At 48.5% G+C, this 18123-nt stretch overlaps 1 protein-coding gene across 1 annotated transcript; it reads right to left on the bottom strand.

The window, feature by feature from the left end:
- Positions 1 to 15812: 15812 nt before the first annotated feature.
- SIVA1 (SIVA1 apoptosis inducing factor) lies at positions 15813 to 17437 on the bottom strand. Its single transcript, XM_075426720.1, has 4 exons — positions 17280 to 17437; positions 16968 to 17159; positions 16525 to 16681; positions 15813 to 16046 (listed from the first exon to the last, which is right to left on the bottom strand). Exons 1-4 carry the CDS (start codon positions 17395 to 17397, stop codon positions 15989 to 15991), a joined length of 525 nt encoding a protein of 174 aa, XP_075282835.1. The 5' UTR covers positions 17398 to 17437; the 3' UTR covers positions 15813 to 15988.
- Between the last annotated feature and the right edge of the window lie 686 nt (positions 17438 to 18123).

Genomic DNA, 18123 nt, shown 5'->3' with positions numbered 1-18123 from the left:
GAACTCGGGAGGGAGGGTTGGGTTGATGCACAGCATCGAGGAGAGCTTCGAGGTGAAAACACTTTTGAAGAAATGGGCGAATCTAAAAGGATCTTGTTTCTTCAGTGTTGCAAATGAGTGTGTTTGTCTTCCACTCTTAGCTCAGTTTTCTTAATAACAGGGAGGTTAATTGCCACTAGAAGTAAAACGAAAGAACACGCAGTGCCTATAGCAAATGGGAGCTTATTATCCCCAGTGCAGCTGAGCGTACAGACGTTTGGTCGCTCTGTCTAATGGAACATATGTTGCATTCTAATCAGGTGATGACTGGTGGCTCCGTGTCTGAAATCATTTTGAACAAACCCGTTTTGTTACAGTAGTCCCGATGTGCCATGTCCTTTCCCTTTTTTTCTTTTCAATTTTAATTTTTGTAACTGCTGGTCACCATCCTGGTTTTGTGAGCTCATTGGGTTCTTTCTCAGGGACTTTGTATGTGAAAACACTGCTTCCCTCTGTGGTTTTTCAGCGTGCTTGTAGCTTGGGTCTCCGTTTCTCCGTTCCCGAAGCACTGCTTTGCGTGGTTGTCTGCCTCTCACTGCCTGCGTCTGGAGAGATGGACTTCAGCGACTTTCTCCTGTGTTAAATGTAACCCCGGTCTATGCTTAGATTCCGTTTTTATGAGTCTTTCCACGCTGTGCCTTCATGTCTTCTGTCATATTACCGTAACTGTCTCTGTTTTGCATCTTCATCAGGTCTTTGTTTCAAGAAGATGGCGGCTGCTGTATTTTCTGAATTCTGAGGGTCTCAAATTGTGCACATTATAAAAAAAAATATGTAACTTTCACCCCAGAGAAGATACTATCCTTATTTTGAGTACAAGAGTGAAAAATTCTTCACAAAAACAGAGGCGGCACAATCCCTACCTGAAATGGTGTGATCTTTGGGTATTTGCAAAGTCTACCATAGCTGTTTCCTTGCGCAGTTGTGTTCTTACAGTCCTGGTGCCGCTGGCCAGAAAAGTGCTGGCTGGTACTGAGAGAACCTCCATCAGAACAAAGAACAGCGATGGTGAGCTTCAGCACCGTGCCTGGGAAGTCACCAAAGTTGGATCAAAATGATCATAAACCACATACTTAGACATTATATTGTTTTGGAGAAAAGCAAAACCAGTAATACTGTTCTTCCTTCAGCCTACTGAAGTGGAGTGACTGGAACAAATTGGACTTCTTTGGGGAAGCCTTGCTTGCCGTGCTGGGGGCGGGCGTGCTGCCCTAGATGGTCTCCAGAAAACGTCAGGTACTCTGTGAGCCTGTGTAATGCTTTAGGCCCGGATGTGAGAGCACGTGCCCTAGTGAAGGAGGTTCTTCACGGGGTTTTTTCCTATCGTCTCTGGTGTGCATCTTTACTTCCAGACCGACGCAACCGGTCTACTGCTTTCGTACAGTCTTTGTGGCTCGGCACCAGCCTTGTTTGGAGATGCTTGCAGTAGTACAAATCCCGCATTTTTCTCATTTTCTTTTATGCCGTTGGCCCTGGTCATCCCAAGTTCACTGCACTTACTGTTTTAAGCAAAGTATGCATCTGTGTTGAATTCAAATAAGTTTTATTGCATTGTAGTTGTGTCAGTAATTTTCCCAGGGCTACGAGGAGTACCTTGTGCTGTAGCATGTGGTCCCTGAGCCGGAGGCTGTCAGCGCGTTCCTGTGCAGCGGGAACACCAGCGCTGCCCTCGCATCGCTGGGGAGGGGTGCGGGCAGGCTGGATACTCCAGGTTTCCTCCTGGCATGACTAGGAGACAAAAGGCTGCGCATAATTTACTCTTTCGGGTGAAGGATGCGGTCTGCTTTGCACTCAGGTTTGCTCTCCCGGCCGGCTCTGCTGGCTGTTCCTCAAAGGCCACGTTCTGGGCAGCACCGCTGGGTGCTTTCATCTCCGCTTGGCTGGGGTGGCTGCAGCTTTTCCTTCCCACGGAGTCGTGCCCAAAACCGACTCCTTTCATGTTCTCCTCCCCTCTCTGACACAGGTTGCTCGGAAATTGTTCCCAGGGCGGGTGGAGCCGCCAGCTCCCGTAAGGCGGCTGGGACCCGGCGCTGGGCGGCTGCACCCCAGGCTTTGCCGGTCTGCCCTGGGTCTCCTGGCAGCGCTGAAGCCGGCAGCTCAGCACATGGCAGCTCGCCCCTGACCCCAGCCCCGAGCGGCTGAGGGCATGGTCTGCGCTGAAACTGGCTTTTTATTTTTTAATTCAGCCAAGTGCAAGTCTGACTACGAAGAACGATTGCAACACCTTTCCCCCTGCGCAGGCCTGGCATGCGGGGACGGTACAGCATTGGAGTGGTTTGCTGGGGCCTTGTTAGTAGCCAGTGAACTTTTCTAAGGTATTTGATAAATTGCTCCAGTGATTTTAAAGGCTTTATGGATGTGCAGAAAGATCAAGACATAAGCCCTTTAATGAACTCTAGTAATGAAAATGGAGCGGTAGTATTCTTAGGATGGTTGCAGCATCTGGTAAGCTTCCCATACAGTATGTTCAGCTGCTGCAGTTGTTCCTTATTCTGATATTACTGGGGGAAATGAAACTAAACAGGGAGACAGGAATACCTGCCGACAGTCTGGTAATGAGTATAAAATGAAACCGAATAAAAACCAGGAGGAAAGAGCAAGGTCACTTGGTGCAACTGCAGACTCGAAAGGTGCAGAGGAAGGGAAGCACAAGGAAGCAGAACAAAATGTACTTATTTACACAGGTGAAGCAGTCATAAATGCGATGTGTAACTAAGATAAAGGGATTAAACTTAGCATCTTCCTTTATTGTAAAACTTGAAATTACATTACCTTTCTGAAGTTTTACTTTCTATGCTCATTTGCTGAGCTGTTAAGGAAGTGGAGATCAAAGGTGGCTGCTTGTTATTTAAAATGAATTTATTTTTTTTTTTTTGTATTCCAGTAAGCAGTTCACAGAGTTGTGAGGCTTCCTGGGCTGTCCGGTAGTTTTCCAGGTAACTGAGAAACCTGTGGCATGTGTGCTTTGTACTTGTCAGCGGTTAGGAGAGGTATCCTGACGCTGCGGGAAGGCACCGAGGTTGACTGGTGAGGTCAGCGTGAGCGAGGCGGCGGTGTCTGGGGTTCCTCTCTGCAAAACAGCCCTCTCGGCTTTCTCAGGTCAGTGCTGGCGGCCCGCTTATTATTAGCAACGTCTCGATGATGACAAAGCACGGGCACGTGTTGCAAGAAAGGAAAAGTCAACACAGATACTTTTAAAACCTGAAGAAAACCCAAGATACGAATACACCTGTTTTTCTACCGGGTTCAGCTGAAATGTTGCTGGTACGGAGGTGCGTGGGTGCACACGTCTGGGGGGGACACGCTGCGGGCACACAGCGTGCTGGGGGGCTGCTGCAGAGGCAGGCGGTAGCAGCACGAAGAACCTTCCAGTTCCCCGTCTGGACCCCCCCGGAGCCCCGGCCCTGGCGATGCCATCTGGCTGTCCGCCGCAGAGCAGGTCTGCTCTCCGGGGAGCCCAGAAGGGCTGGCACGCGGAGCTGGGCTTTCGCTTCCCTGCTGCGTGGAGGCTGGGTGCAGAGTGCGGGGTGGTACCTGTGGAGACCAGGCTGCTCTGTTTTGTCCCCTCTCCCTTTTTTTTGAGTCGTTTTTGTCTGAATTCCAGTTCTCTTTATTTTGCCTTTTTCCTTATGACACCTTCCTCCTTCCTCCCAGCAGACAAACAGTGGATTTCTTCTCCTCGCCTGCCTTCTCTCATTCTTTTTTATGCCTTCTTAGCCTATTTCAGGTCTTCTGCTGCAGTCCCTTCTAGAGGGTGTGTTATGAACTGGCATAATATTTCTTACTTTCAAGAAGTATTGTCTCTTGGGCAGTGTGCTGATGGCAGATCCTCCTTGGGTTTCTGTGGAGGCTTCAGACACCCACTACACAGCTAAGCTCCCTTTTAAATGGTAGAAGGAAGCTGCCAGACCCCCCTTCCTTGCTCAGATGTGTGCAGATCTAATGAGCAGGAGGAGGTTTGGGCGTTAGTCTGTCCCGCAGTCTGTCCTCCTCCCGGCGTGGCGCACGGGCTGGGGGACAGTCCTGGCCCTCACCTCCAGTGCGGCTCAGGGCTGTGTCTGCTGCTGGTCTGGGAGTGGTGGCTTTCCTAGGAGAGATGAAACACTGAAGACAAGCAAGTGTTTGCATTTAGGGATGGGCATAGTAGCTGTGCTCTGCCAATATAATCTTATTTTGGATACTGCAGTTCCTTAATGTAGCAAGATCAAGCTGAATTTTATCATCTGACCCAAACCTGCAGGACCACTTTACATTCTCTATATAAACCCACATCCTCAGGTTTCCTGTAGGATGCTGACTGATGTATTTTGGCATGGAATACCGGCCTAACCAAAGAAACCACTGAGTTTTAAAGTGATTTCCTATTCCTAGTGACATTTTCAAATCTGCTGTTAATTCTGCTGTGGAAGCACAACTAGAAATCACTAGGGTAACAAGCAGAGGTAACTGCCCCGCGCCTTTCATCATGCACTCCTGCTTCTTTAGCAGAGTTAGAAGGGAGTTAACTGCTTTCAGAAAACAGTCTGGTCATCCCTCACTGTCTGGCATCCGTTTCTGTTACAGGGCATCCCTAAATTTGTGTGGTCTTCCAGCTGGTAAGTGGAAGAAACCTGAGGAAAGCAAACCAGACCATTTCTCTGCCCTTTCTCTAGCCTATCTTTTCATTGTGGTATGAACTATCAGGTTTAACCTATCCCTATAAAAATACAGTTAAATCCCTAGTAAGATACTGACTGAAAATTGCTGATGGAAAACACTTACATATTCCCTTTAACTCTTTCAAATAAACTCTTAAGAACCCTTGAAGGTGTGGGAAACCAACAGCAACCTTCATCATCCTCAAGTTCGCTGCCGCAGGCTGCAGCCTGTGCATCCCTTGGCCCATTTAATCCACTTTGCTAGTGGTGTGAAAGGCTTTTGGAACACAAGATTTAATCATGTCCTTTCCCACCACACTTCTGCAGAACCACGGAGCCTTTCCCACTCTGGCACACACTCTGCGTTAACCCCTAGGTACTCACGGATGCGATGGTCTGAGGGGAACCAGGGGAGGCCTGCCAGGCAGCTCGGTGGAAGTTGCCCAAGAAGTTTCAACACCCTATTCTGGGATGATACTGTCCCAGCCTCTAGTTACCCTGCTTGGCTCCAGCTAGTCTGCAGATGCAGCTTCAAAATAAAGTCAAGACAATATAACCTCCATCTTGCCCCCTGCCCCCCCTTTTTAGGCATCTAAGGGAAATACAAACATATGGACTCCATAATTTTTTTTTGTGAATAGTCTTGTGTTAAATAGCCAAAGCAATGGTAATCATTAAACAAATAATGACAGCGCTAGAACCTAACGCAAATTCTGTGCAGGAGGAGCTCCTCAGCTGTATAGCTTCCCAGTTTGCCCAATAACACGAGGCTGATTTACACCTTTGGGCTTGGCGTTCGTGCAGTCGGCTCACTGCTACACAGCTGGCGTGGAATGCACACCATCCTCTTGCAAACCGTGAGGAAATGCTCTCGCAGCTCGCTGAACTCGGAGTGAGATGGGGCTGTGTAGTGTTTGCAGAAGAACAGTACGTGATAGCAAATCTCTCAGTGAACACACGGCATAATCGAGCGAGTACCCATGGCCAAGCAAACCAGACTAAAACAACCGACATCAAATACTGCTGGAGACAGGTTTAAATACAGACTGACTCAAAAGCATGTGAAGAGCAGCTCTGGTGCCGGGGCAAGCGGTCTGTCAGTAACACATCATAGGGAATGTGTCAGAAGAGTTTGCTGTAACAAACACACACATGCACACACCCCCCCCAACCTACTGATTTTTTTTGGTAATTAATTGTAAATTCTTATGTACAGTCTAGGTATTCCCAAAGCTTTCTGAACAGTAATGACACTTTGGAGCATGTTACATCAAAATGAGTATCAAAATAACGATCTCAAATTTATATCGCACCTTCTGAGAAGCTCAGTTCCTAGCACTGCTGCCTGTGTGGCATCCAACCGTGCTGGCCAAGGCCCTTCTGGCAGGGTGCTGCGCCGCAGTGATTCATGCGTGCAGCTGCTGGAACCGCATGCGGGGTTGTGAAAAAGCTCATGGTGCCAAGTGCTGATTCGAAGAGAACTCCGATCCCCATCAGCCGTCTTGGCTCCGAGGCGTTGCTGAACAACAGATGGCAGCATGAGCTAAGCAAACGAAGAAAATACCCTGAGTGGAGGAATGAAGTTAAAAAGCCTCGCAAGAACTGGAATTCTTGAGAAAATACAGAGAACAAGTGTTGAGGTTTGAACTAGTTTTCATGTCCAAGTGATGGACGCCACTGACCATGAAAGGGTAGTCTCATTTCTAACAGTGTTTCTGAAGCACTCGTTACTACGGAAGTTTGCATTTAACTTGGGCAGAAGACACTACCGGTGAAATAATATTAGAGACATTTCAGGTACAGCTCAAAGCTACAACTCCTGCGCATTAAGACATATTTGCACCGTAAAACGCAACCAGAGACAATACCTAGTGCTAAAGGAGATGAAAGAACTCCGAATCACATCATTCTGCAGTAGATTAGAAGCACCAGCAGCAGGGAAGGGCCAGCATCATGAGCTTCGATGAGGTCTTCAGCAGAGCCAGGCCAGCGCTACGCTTCCACGAACAGAACGCTTGTTAGCGTTAGGGGGAGCAGAAGCGCACTGGCGCTTGCTGCATCCCCATCAGCAGCATCAGCACAGAAGGGACAAAGTCAGTACAAGATGCAAGAAAAACGGTCATAGCAATGATCCTAAACACAAATACGTGGATATGTGAGGGTGCACGGAGTAAAGAGAGTGGAACATTTGTACCGGAGAAGGGGAAAGTCCCTCTGACTTGGTTTACAGTAACTCACAGTAAGAAAGCTCTCGCATTCATGTGGAAAACTGGCCTGTCTAAACACACAGGTACCTTAAACCAGCTCTGGAAGTAGAAATACAGCCGACAACACCAAGTTCTCTCTTTTGGAGAAGCACAGACTTCCAGAACAACGTGGAGTTAAACCACTCAGCAGCGTACGAAACAAGGCGTGAAGGAAGTATTGGAGCTGGCTTTCTGTTTTTAACATTTTTGTGAGGAGACCATGAAGATTTGCACATTGACTATGTATTTTCAGCCTTACATTTGACTATAGTTTAATTCCTTACACAGTTTGTCCAAGCTGACTACAGTCTCAGGTTTCTAAGCTTAGAAATAAAATGTAAAATTAAGAATTTAAAAAATATTTTAAAATCTAGTTTGGGGCAGTAAATAACCTTGCTATGATGGAAAAAGAAATCAGAACAATCAGATTACTCATTTAGCATGGTATTACTCAGTGCAAGAAAGCGTGGGGGAGAATCAAGCTGCTAAAATGAAACTTGCTGGGACCAAGATACATAAAAGTGCATTAATTTTTGTATGCACTTAATTGAAAATGTAGTTATTTCTTTAGGCTCAGGAATCTACGATCCGCAGTGCTGCACTCTTCAGCACAGCCCACCAAAACACTTCAGGATATGAGTACCTTTCATCATGTCGGTAGTTCTAGCGGAGTAAACAGGATGTAAGAGTGGACGTACTCAGACCACAGATCCTTTTACCAGTTCCTCATCTCTCACAGCTAGCAGTAATCAGTGCTTAGGAGAGCAGAGGAAGAGCAGCAGGCTTAAGAGTGCCGAAGAGTTTCAACGGTACTATAAATTTCTCAGTGTGTTCAAAAGCACCTAACATGAACAGCCAGCCTTGCAACCCCAAGAAAAATCATAAAACACTTGCGTGTTTGGTGGACTCTGAAGGCCACAGACTAGCTGGGAAGTGGCAGTCGCCAGGCTTGCTGCCTGTGGGCGGTGTCTCTCTGCGCCGTGGGGTCTTCAGGATGACCAAAGCCTTGGCGTGCAGCAGCAACACGTCTGGATCCCACACGCGAGGGGAACCGCGCGGCCTCCGCTCTTGCAGCGTGGCATGGTTTGCCTGTACCCCAGCGAGGACGCACTGCGACTCCGGGCCAGCTCCAGACCCCCGGGTCCCGTGCTGCAGAGCTGTCTTCTGGTCAGTCAGCACCCGGCCGGGGCTGCGGATGGCGAGAGCCCGTCCCCTGGCAGGACTGTGCCGAGCGCGGGAGGCCCTGCCAGCCCATTTCTCCAGTTTGTGAAGGCTCCGGTGGTGCCACCCGCCAGGCACTGACCACCGCCCTCCACCCGGCATCACCCAGGGACTGGCGAAGGCTCCGCTCTGTCCCACCGCCCCGCTGCTTAGCAAAGACACCCAGCACCATCAGTTCCAGTAACAACCCCTGAGGAATGCTACTGGTAATCAGCTGCTGGCTGGGTTTGCCCTGCCTGTCGCAGCCCGTTGTGACTGACAGCCCAGCAGATCTTCTACCCACCGTATGGTTCACCTGTCCAAACCACACCTCTCCCACACAGCTTCTACAACAGCACGCTGGGGGACTGCGCTGAGAGCCGTGCTAGTGTCAAGGTGAATGGCGTCCATTTCTCTCATCTGGTGCTGCTCATCCCATCGGAAAAGGCAGTCAGCTTGGTCAGACATAATTTGCTCTTGGTAAATCCATGCTGAGTGTTCCCAATTAAGTTCCTGCCCCTCATGTGCCTGGATGCAGTCCTGGACACGGCTTTCGTGAGGATTTGCACCGTCATCTTCCCGTGGACTGAGGTCAGACTGAGCAGCCCATGATTCCTCAAACTGTTCTCTTCAAAGAATGGCATAACCCTCACCTATTCTCAGTCCTCAGGACCATCCCCTGGTTGCTGCTGCCATTCAGAGGTGACGGACAGCAGCCTTCCCGTGACGCCAGCACCCTCCCGGCCACTTCAGCAGCCCGCCGTACAGCCCTGCTCTGCTGTGCTCTTTCACACCTTCACGAGAAGGAACTTGTGTGCGGTATGTTCATGTAATGCAGCAAAATGTGGAGTGTGATGCAAGGTGTTTGGTGGGGGTTTTGTCCTTGGGGTTCTTGTCTTGCATTTTGGTTTTCTTTAAGAAAAGATAGATATAACTTAACATGCTGTCTAGCATATAAATACCTTCGTTTATGATGCCAATACCTTAAAATTCAAAGAAAAATCAGTTTGGTCAATTTATATTTATGCATGATTTACGTTTTGCTTTTATCTTTGTAGACAGCAAAATGGTCCATTTTGAATTTCAGGCAGAGTATTCTGGATAGATAATTCCGGTTTGGAAGCATTTGTTTTGGGCCTACGGATTTAGGCGGGGGATATTGTAAGACAAAATGCCTCCCCCCTAAAACTACGAGTCCGGTTATAACAGTATCAATTAAACTGTGAGGACCTGAGGAAAAAACAAACACCCCAGACCATGGGTCAGAATCGACGCAAACCTGACGTCGCGATGCCACCTCGTGGCCGAGACGTGAAAGCGCTGCTGAGAGGGTGGGACCAAGGGTTGTGTCTTCTCCCAAGCCTCTCGCCAGATTAAAGCAGACTTCTGCAGGAGGAGCCGCGGGCGGTGTTCAGATCTGCAGTGCAGGAGCACAGGTCTGTAGGACAGCTCGAGAGTACCCGGTGAAGTGATGTGGATTCTGACATTGCTGTGCAGGCTATCGAGGGAACATCTGGCCTCACTGCCCACAGCTGTATTTGTCAGGGAGAGAAGAAACAGAAAAACATCCACACCTTACAGAACAAGTGACAGTGGAACAAGTGAGAAGGGGACTGTGATTTCAAATATTACGTTTGAATAAAATAATGTAAGAAAATACAATTAAACAAATCCTGAAGTTTAAAGTAAATCCTACAACCACAAAATGTTTAAGCAATAACATCTGCAAGAGGTAAGTAACGTAACATCCATCACCAGGCTTCAATGGAAATCACAACCCCGAGAACTAAAAACTTGCAATAGAAGTATAAGCTATAATCATTTGATTCCTGCTGAGGCTGAAGCTTTTCCTCCAGGAAAACACAAAGTAACAAAAGCCCAGAATACACAGCACTAGCAAATATCATTAAAACTCGTATTACAACGGTAGCAGTTCAAAATGAAATAAACTACAAAAAGTATGATATTTCAATATCTTCAGAAATATATATTTATACAAAAGAAAAAGATGGAAAACTTGTGCATAGAACTGTGATAGTCATTAAAATATTATAAAATATACAGTGTCTGATCACTTTGACTCTTTTGCAATTTTATTAATGTAAAATAGTGTCGTGGTTTAACCCAGCAACCGGCAGCTCAGCACCAGCCAGCCGCTCGCTCACCCCTCCCCTTCCCCCCCAGCACTATGGGGAGGAGAAATGGGCAAAAGGGGAAACTCGTGGGCTGAGAGAAAGACAGTTTAATAAGTCAACAAAGGAAATAATAATACTGATAGTAATACTGATAATAATGAATATGCAAAACAAACTATATACAACACGATTTTTCTCACCACCTGCTGACCGATTCGCAGTCAGTCCCTGAACAGCGATGACAGAACCTCAAAATCACGAATTTCACTAAATTCCTGAAAAAGCTGGAACTCCCAGACAAGAGAGGATTCGAACTCCCAGAAACAAGAAGAGCCAAGAGCTTCCTGCCCCCGGCCAGCCCCCATTCACAGACCAAGCATCCCGTCCATGGTACGGAGGATTTCCTTTGGCCACGCTGGGCTCGCTGCCTGGCCGTGCTCCCTCCCAGCTCCTGCACACCTGCTCGTTAGCTGCATCTGAGGAACTGGGAAAGGTCCTTGATTTCTTGGCAACAACGGCAAACATCAGTGTTACCAACATCCTGCTTGTACCAAATCCGAAACACAGCAGCTGCTGGGAAGAAAATTAACTATCCCAATTGAAACCAGGACAAATAGAAAGTGAGATTTAGAATAATTTTCTTCCCATTTTCTATCCATAAGCAGTGTTGGTCTTTGAATTACATAGCTCCTATTTATTTTTTAAAGAAGCATTAACATTTTCTGAAGCCTCCTGGCTACCTTTAATGGGTTCACCAATTTGCTTCAATACAAACAAAACACAGTGTTCAAACCTTTGCTACCTTCCCCTGTAAGATTCAGTAATGGAAAACCCTAAAGGGAGTGGAAGACCCAGCACAAGGAAACTCAACATCAGGGTACTTGTGGTCTTTCTTCACCTTATCTGTCCCCATGCAAAAGCCCGCTGGAAGAAAGAAGCTCTCATGGAAGAGCCTCCCACCCACCCTCTCCATTCATGTCTGCAAAGCTGCAGCACCCCACATCGCGCGACCAAGCCTGGCTGCAGAGTCTTTGTGCTGCCCATCGGTGGAGTGCTCCTGTCAGACGGTTGGAGGTTTTCCTCCCTCTGCTTGGACAACCCCACAGATTTCTACAATCGCTTGGGATCTAAACTTAGCCTGATAATCAATCGCAAACCACCGCACAGAACAGAGGACAAGCCTGGTATATATAGAATAAACGGCGGAGATATACTGCCACGCTCTCTACTATCTGGAGTTTCTGGGGATGTCGTGCCTAGGCAGTCAGCACTGTTGGAATCTAGATGGAAGGTAAAGGCGGCACAAATAGCTAAGAGCTGCATCATCTGCCATGATGCAACAATATTACAACTAACCAGATATTACAAGGGAGCAGTATATGTAAGTTTGTACACATGCAGCATAGGTGGGAGTTTAGTATCAGTTCAGTTTTGCTAGGATGCAATTTTTTAATCCAGTCTGATCTCGCCAAAACACAAAGCCATCATGCAACTACTGGTAGGGTTCTGCGTGGTGAAAGAGAGCAGCACGTCTGATTTGCGTGGTGCTGGCACTCACTGCTGTCTAACCAATTCACCCGGAGACCAGCTGTGTGTTTTTAAAAGAATCAGGCCTAACAAACCTTGGGACAAAGATACTGTTTCCATTTCTACTTCTTGGTTGCACCTCTTCAGAAAAGATCCAGAAGATCTAAACCATTCGTAGATTGCTGCCGCTTACCTTGCAGCTGATGGTAGCAAATACAGCACAGAAGCAAAGCATAAATGTCTTAGCCATATTCAGAAAAAATAAAGGACATCATCTTTCGCTTACACCTAAGTGACTTGGGGTTTGTGCTCTGTCCCAAGATAAAATACAGCTGCATCTAGTTATTACCTGCCTAGAAAAAAGGGGGAGGGGGGAGAAAAAAAAGCTATGAATAGGCTAGAAGTCAAGGTCCAAACGGATGGGACGCTAAAACGAAAGGAGGGGAAGAGGCTTAGATGCTGGCTGCATTAAACAAAAGAGGTACCAGTCACACAAAGGCACTGGGTAGATTTGTGTCCTAAGCTAAGGTTGTGGGATTTTTTTCAGGGTGTCTGGATCACCTGTTGAATGACTCACTTTGCTCTTGGAAAGCAAACAGGCTTCTGACCCAATTTACAGAACGTGCAGGAATTACTCCGTGCGCACACAGGACTAAGGTTGTTTGTGTAACCACCAAATCTGATCACCAAGAACACAACACTACGACGGACGCATCTAATGGATAAATTCTACGGAAGGAGAGAACTCAAGTGTATTTGATCTGTTAACTGACGTTCTTCATAATATTGTGTGGTCTTGTTCTAATGCAGATTTAGAGACTGGAGACTGCTGAAGTCATTTACCACCTTGGGTTGTCCCTACAGGAGTATCTGACATCTCTGAGATCATACATTTCTAGTATTTACTCACTTATTAGGCTTAAAGGAAATTGTTTCATCCTGATCAGATCAGTTGACTTCCTTTTAGACATAAAACTGTGCTCTTTGAGACATAGCTCACCAGTAATGATGTACAGGCCTCAGAAGAAGTTTCTCATCCATCCGTAAAATCACTACTGTAGGATATTTTCACTCATCAATATGCTGGCTCCTCAGAGGATCTCCTTCCCTCTGAACACCAGGCAAACTTTGGTTTTTGACACTTTGCACTGAATAGGAGGGAAAGAACATATGATAACAACAACAAAGCACACTATAAAAACCAATTTCCTGCTCAATTAATAAACCAGAAAATCTCTCTGGCTCTCCTGTGCAGTCCTAGGAACATCCAACGTACTGCTCGATGACCAGTGGCAACAGACAAGGCCTTGTGAGTAGGAGTTAATTACACAAAGAGAAGAATCCTTGGACCTCTCACTCAAAGATTCTTCCCTCCGCACAGGTTTTTTCTGTTGGCAATATAAAGATTTAAAAACAGTTCCTGGTCCTACCTCCCACTGTTCACCTGAGAACTGCAGGACTAGAGCAGGAACTTTCCTCAGTAATGGGATTTGAGTCTTCTGGGAGATAAAGGGCACGAGAAGCAGTTTTTCACATCTTCTGAAGCCAGAGAAACAAATGAGCCGGTAACCACTAAAAAAACATTTCTTACACGTATGACACACCACCCCAATGCAAGAGTTGACCACGCTGTTCTGAGCTCCTCCTGCCCTGCTTCTGCGGGCCTCTAGCCGTTCTCTTCCAGCCCTCCTGCTTTTTTCTTCTCCCAGCTCTTCACTCCACATCAGGTACCTGTCCTAATGAACAACCATCTTTCAGGGGGCAGGCTAGGGGATAACAAGTAAGAACTTTCAGCCATGAAATCCATCTCGTTGTTTACAGAGCACAGCTTTCTGTGAAATGCAGCAGTGACTAAATGAGCCAAAAAACCATATCTATCAACTACTTTGAAACATAAATCATTTGTAAACAGCATGTCTCATCTCTCTGGGAGCCTAGAAGTAAAGCAGTATTTTCAGTCTCTCACCCTCGGGAGAGGATGAGAAAAAGCAGGCACACACTTGAAGGTTTCAGTTTGGAAAATATGCCTGACTGAAAAACATTGTTGTTCACTGCTTAGAGCTTCAAATGAAACAAAAGCCGAGTTTTAAAATTCTTCCCTCGAACTAACATTTAAATGCAGTAACCCACAGATTCTTCCCATTCATAAAACTCAGCTTTGTGTTTTAGGACGGTTACCACAGGAGCCACATTTTTACCTGCCCTATGACACCTGACAGCTGGGAACTGCACCGGCCATCTGCCATCGCCCTGGCTTAATCCACTGCAGCTCTGAGCAGACAGGCAATGCTGCGGAATGGCTGCACACCCTGACTAGTACTTTCACTGCCAGCTCACCTGACTGACTGCGACTTCGTTTGTTTGATTTGCAGGTAGGGACAAGATACATTTTACAGTTGCTCAGAATGAAGACTGGAGTAAGAACTAGTGAACTCTCCCATTTTAACCAGCTACAAAGCACGCAGAGCAGGGAAACAGACCAGAGCCATTGGTCAGCCCAGGCTAGCACACAGACAGTTGACCTAGTAGTGAAGTGATACCCCCCAGACACCCTAAAGTGCACAAACGCTTTCAGAGTGTCTCTGCAGAGTTATACAAGGTGCTGCTCCGGGGCCAGCGAGAACGTCGTCCGGCACCTCACCGTGCCTGACGTATCCACAGCCACGCAATGCACAGCTAAGAAGTCGTCCTGCTGTTCAGCCATAGCCATCACCGCGCCCTTCGCTAGAGCATGTACTCTTCTGTTTGGTTATTTGCAGTGTTCTGAACTGTAAAAATACCCAGCATGCTTTCAACAGCATGTCAAATAAAGATGTCCCCACAAGAGAGCAGCAAGTCTCTCAGCTTGCATTGCAAGGGCCTTTCAGTTTCTTCAAATAGAAATGGCCGGAGTAGTGGGGAAGAGGTAAAAAAAAGTTACTCCACGTGAAACATACTAACCACAGTTGAGAAGAGTGGGAAGCACCAGTGGCAGACTTCCTTTTGGGAATTAAGGGCAAAGAATTTGGGAAGCAGAACATCAGCTGAGTGCCATGAAAACTTCTGTTTTCTCTCAAATCTGTTCCTTTTTTCCTACAGTCTGAAATCAGCCACTTTAGTCATCATTTCCCTGAGGTAAAGACCACTGTAGTTTTGTCTTATGTGTGGTTAGTTTGCAAGATGAGAAGTCTGGTGTTTTTATTTTTAAAAACTTAGCAAAAAATAGTAAAAGAAAAATACTTTGAGGGGCTTTCCAGCAGTACTTAACGACAGTTTCACTCCTACAGCGCAAACAATACTAAGCAAACTGGTCTCTGCAGGGATATGAAAGGAAAATGAGGAATGAGCTGGTTTATGGAGATGTACGCTTGAGTGCTGACCATTTTTCAGACCACTTCATGAGCTATTTTTGAGTCGGTATTCAAGACAATATGACGTTTACAGTGTAGATCATCAACCTACACAAACAAGCTGCTTTCCAAGAAAGACCTTGCAAGGAAGGTACAGGAAAATCAGTTTTTGACACTTAACTATTGACAAAAGCTTTTTTGCTGCAAGCCTGGTATACCACTGTTCTTTCTATCAAAGTTACCATGGAAAGAACAACTAAAACTACTCAAGCTGTCAATAAGCATGACCCTGCTTTGGCAGGAGGGTTGGACTAGATGACCCACAGAGGTCCCTTCCAACCCCAAACATTCTGTGATTCTGTGATGTTTCTGACAGTTTAAAAAAAAAAAATTAACGAGAAATTAGCAAGTTCCCTATTTGGAAAAGCCTTCAGGCCTGGCTGATTTTCCCAGTTAGCTCAGAAAGTAAATGTTGTCTGTCCACAACAGATTTACACTCCCCTGAAAGTACACAAGGAGCAACTGATTTCTATTCTGATCCCACAAAAGTGTGTCCTAACATAAGCAACAAGTGGCAAGTCACTGGATGAATATTCCAAATTCTGTATCGCATAAGGGACACCAGGTAAGAGCACAAAGTGGCCCCTTCCAGATAGACATATCACAACTAGGGAAAAGGAGAAAGTTGACTCAGAATAATCTAGAAAGCCTCAAAATATAAAAGTTTATTTAGCTACAGTATTAAAAAGTACAATATAAAGATACAAAACATAGATATTCCATAATTCATATGCTAAAAGAATTAATTGACCAGCCGTAAGGAGACTTCATGAAATTTACGGACGTCTTAACCATAAAGGCTATTTCATCAAGTTTCAGACTTGAAATATTGAACAACCATTGCAGAGAACTTGCTCTCCAACATCACCATAACTAGAGAAGAAAAGAAAAAGAAAACCAGAAGAAACAAAGTCAGTGTGTCTACTCTTTCTGGAACGTAACAAAGAATGCCATCCTATTCCATCTATCAACTGTAACCACGGGACTCCCACACAGCATACTCGACATTCCTTTATATCACAGAACTGTTAACAACGGTGGCAAAAACATGAGACTGCTCCTTGGGAGTGCATTCATTCATCACTGGCCAGCATACTGGGAAAGCACAAGGAATTTTTGCCTCCTAGAACATTTAAACATGAAGCTAAACTAGACTTGCACCAAGACTGGTTAGACTGCTTCACACAGGCATTTTATTTTCCACGTTTCAGGTAGTTTTACTGCTGCCAAAGCAACATGAGAAGAGTTCAAGTCCTTTATGCGGATAAGCTAGACATCTGTCGGATGTTCATACGCTACGGCCAGTTTTCAGGGCATATGTAATTAAAATAAGAACTCCCAAGGCACTTACTCGACAGTGGAGCACAGAGCACAGGTAACGGTGCTGCAGCAGCCGCAGAGCCTGCTGCAGTTCCGGCAGACGAGCTGCTCGCACTGCGCGCACGCTTCCTCGGCATCAGCGGTCCTCACGCACGACGAGCAGGCTTTGGAGACTCCCGCGGGCGGAACTGCTTGGGAAAGACGCGGTTATAAGAAGGCGTCGACCTGGCAGCAGGACAGAGCAAGCCCCCGGCAGTTCCCAGCCCTCGGCATCCGGGCTCAGCACCGCGGCTCCCGGCGGCACATTCTCCTCTCCAGCAGACCGCGCGGTCTCTAACCCCGCCAGATCTCACGCTTCCTCTGCAAACAGGGAATAAAGGAGGGCGGAGGGGCTCCTTCACACCCCGCCCCGTCCCGAGGCCCGGGGCCGCAGCGCAGCCCCTCCGCCCGCCCGCCCGCGGCCGGGCCGCTCACCCTTCTCGGCGGCGGCGGGCCGCCTCAGCAGCCTCCCGTCGTGGCCGATGAGCAGCTGCCGGCTCCAGCCGCGCCCCACGCTGCCGTCCTGCGCCTCCCCGCCGGGCCTCGGCGAGCGGGGGACGGGGCCGGTGGGCCCGGAGCCCTCCATGTAGGCCTGGGCGCCCCTGAAGAGCAGCCGCCGGGTCCTCTCTGCCGGGCGGAGGGGAGGGGACAGCAGTCAGGGGCCGTTTCCTCCCCTCAGCCCCGCCGCCAGGACCGGGGGGGGGGCGGCCCCGGCGCTCCCCCCTCCCCCGCCCGCCCCCGCCTCACCGAAGACCTCCCGGCGGTACTCCTCGCCCCGCACGCCGCGGCTCAGCTCGCGGAGGCCCACGCGTGTTTTCAGCTGGAGCGGGGCCGCTTCGCCGAAGGGGCAGGAGCGCTTCGGCATGGCGGGCCCGGCCCGGCCCGGCCCGGCGCCGCCTCCCGCCGCCGCCCCTCAGCCGCCGCGTCAGCGCCGCGCCCGGCCAGCGGCGGCGCCTCAGGCCCGGCCCCGGGAACGGCCCGCCCCCTCCGGAGGGCCCCGTCCCCAGCCTGAGGGGCTCCTGAGCCGGCACCCCGCGGTCCTGAGGGCCCCGTCCCCAGCCTGAGGGGCTCCTGAGCCGGCACCCCGCGGTCCTGAGTGCCCCGTCCCCAGCCTGAGGGGCTCCGGAGCCGGGACCCCGCGGGGAACCGGCCGCCCCTCCCGCAGGAAGGTTCCGCTCGGCGGGTTCGGCGGGTTGTCGGGGCTGACCCTCGGCCGCAGCCGAACCCCGAGGCCTGCTGCGGCTCTTGGGTGATGGGAGTGGCCGTCGTCAAGCCCCGCTCACAGGCACACCTCAGCACGGCCTGGGCATCTCCCCACGGGTCAAACCCCTCGCGCCCAGCTCCAAGCGGCAGTCAGTCTGGCTGGAATGTATGGTTTGGAAATACATCGTTTTCCTCGGGGCACAGCAGACCTTCAGAGCCGGTGTGGGAGCTCCCGGTGCGGTGTTTTGCACCCTTTGGCTGAAGGCAACCAGCCAGGCCGGCTGTGTTCCTCACAGAGAGCGTTCTGGATCCAAACCTTCACCCCAATGCGTGCTGGGGTTCCAGACAAAATCACAACCGAGTATAGCAGCGATTTTTCCATCAGTGA

This window comes from Opisthocomus hoazin, chromosome 7, assembly GCF_030867145.1.
Source record: "Opisthocomus hoazin isolate bOpiHoa1 chromosome 7, bOpiHoa1.hap1, whole genome shotgun sequence".
Classification (NCBI taxonomy): Eukaryota; Metazoa; Chordata; class Aves; order Opisthocomiformes; family Opisthocomidae; genus Opisthocomus; species Opisthocomus hoazin.
Note: the sequence above shows the minus strand (reverse complement) of the source record. Positions and strands in the feature narration are given on the sequence as shown.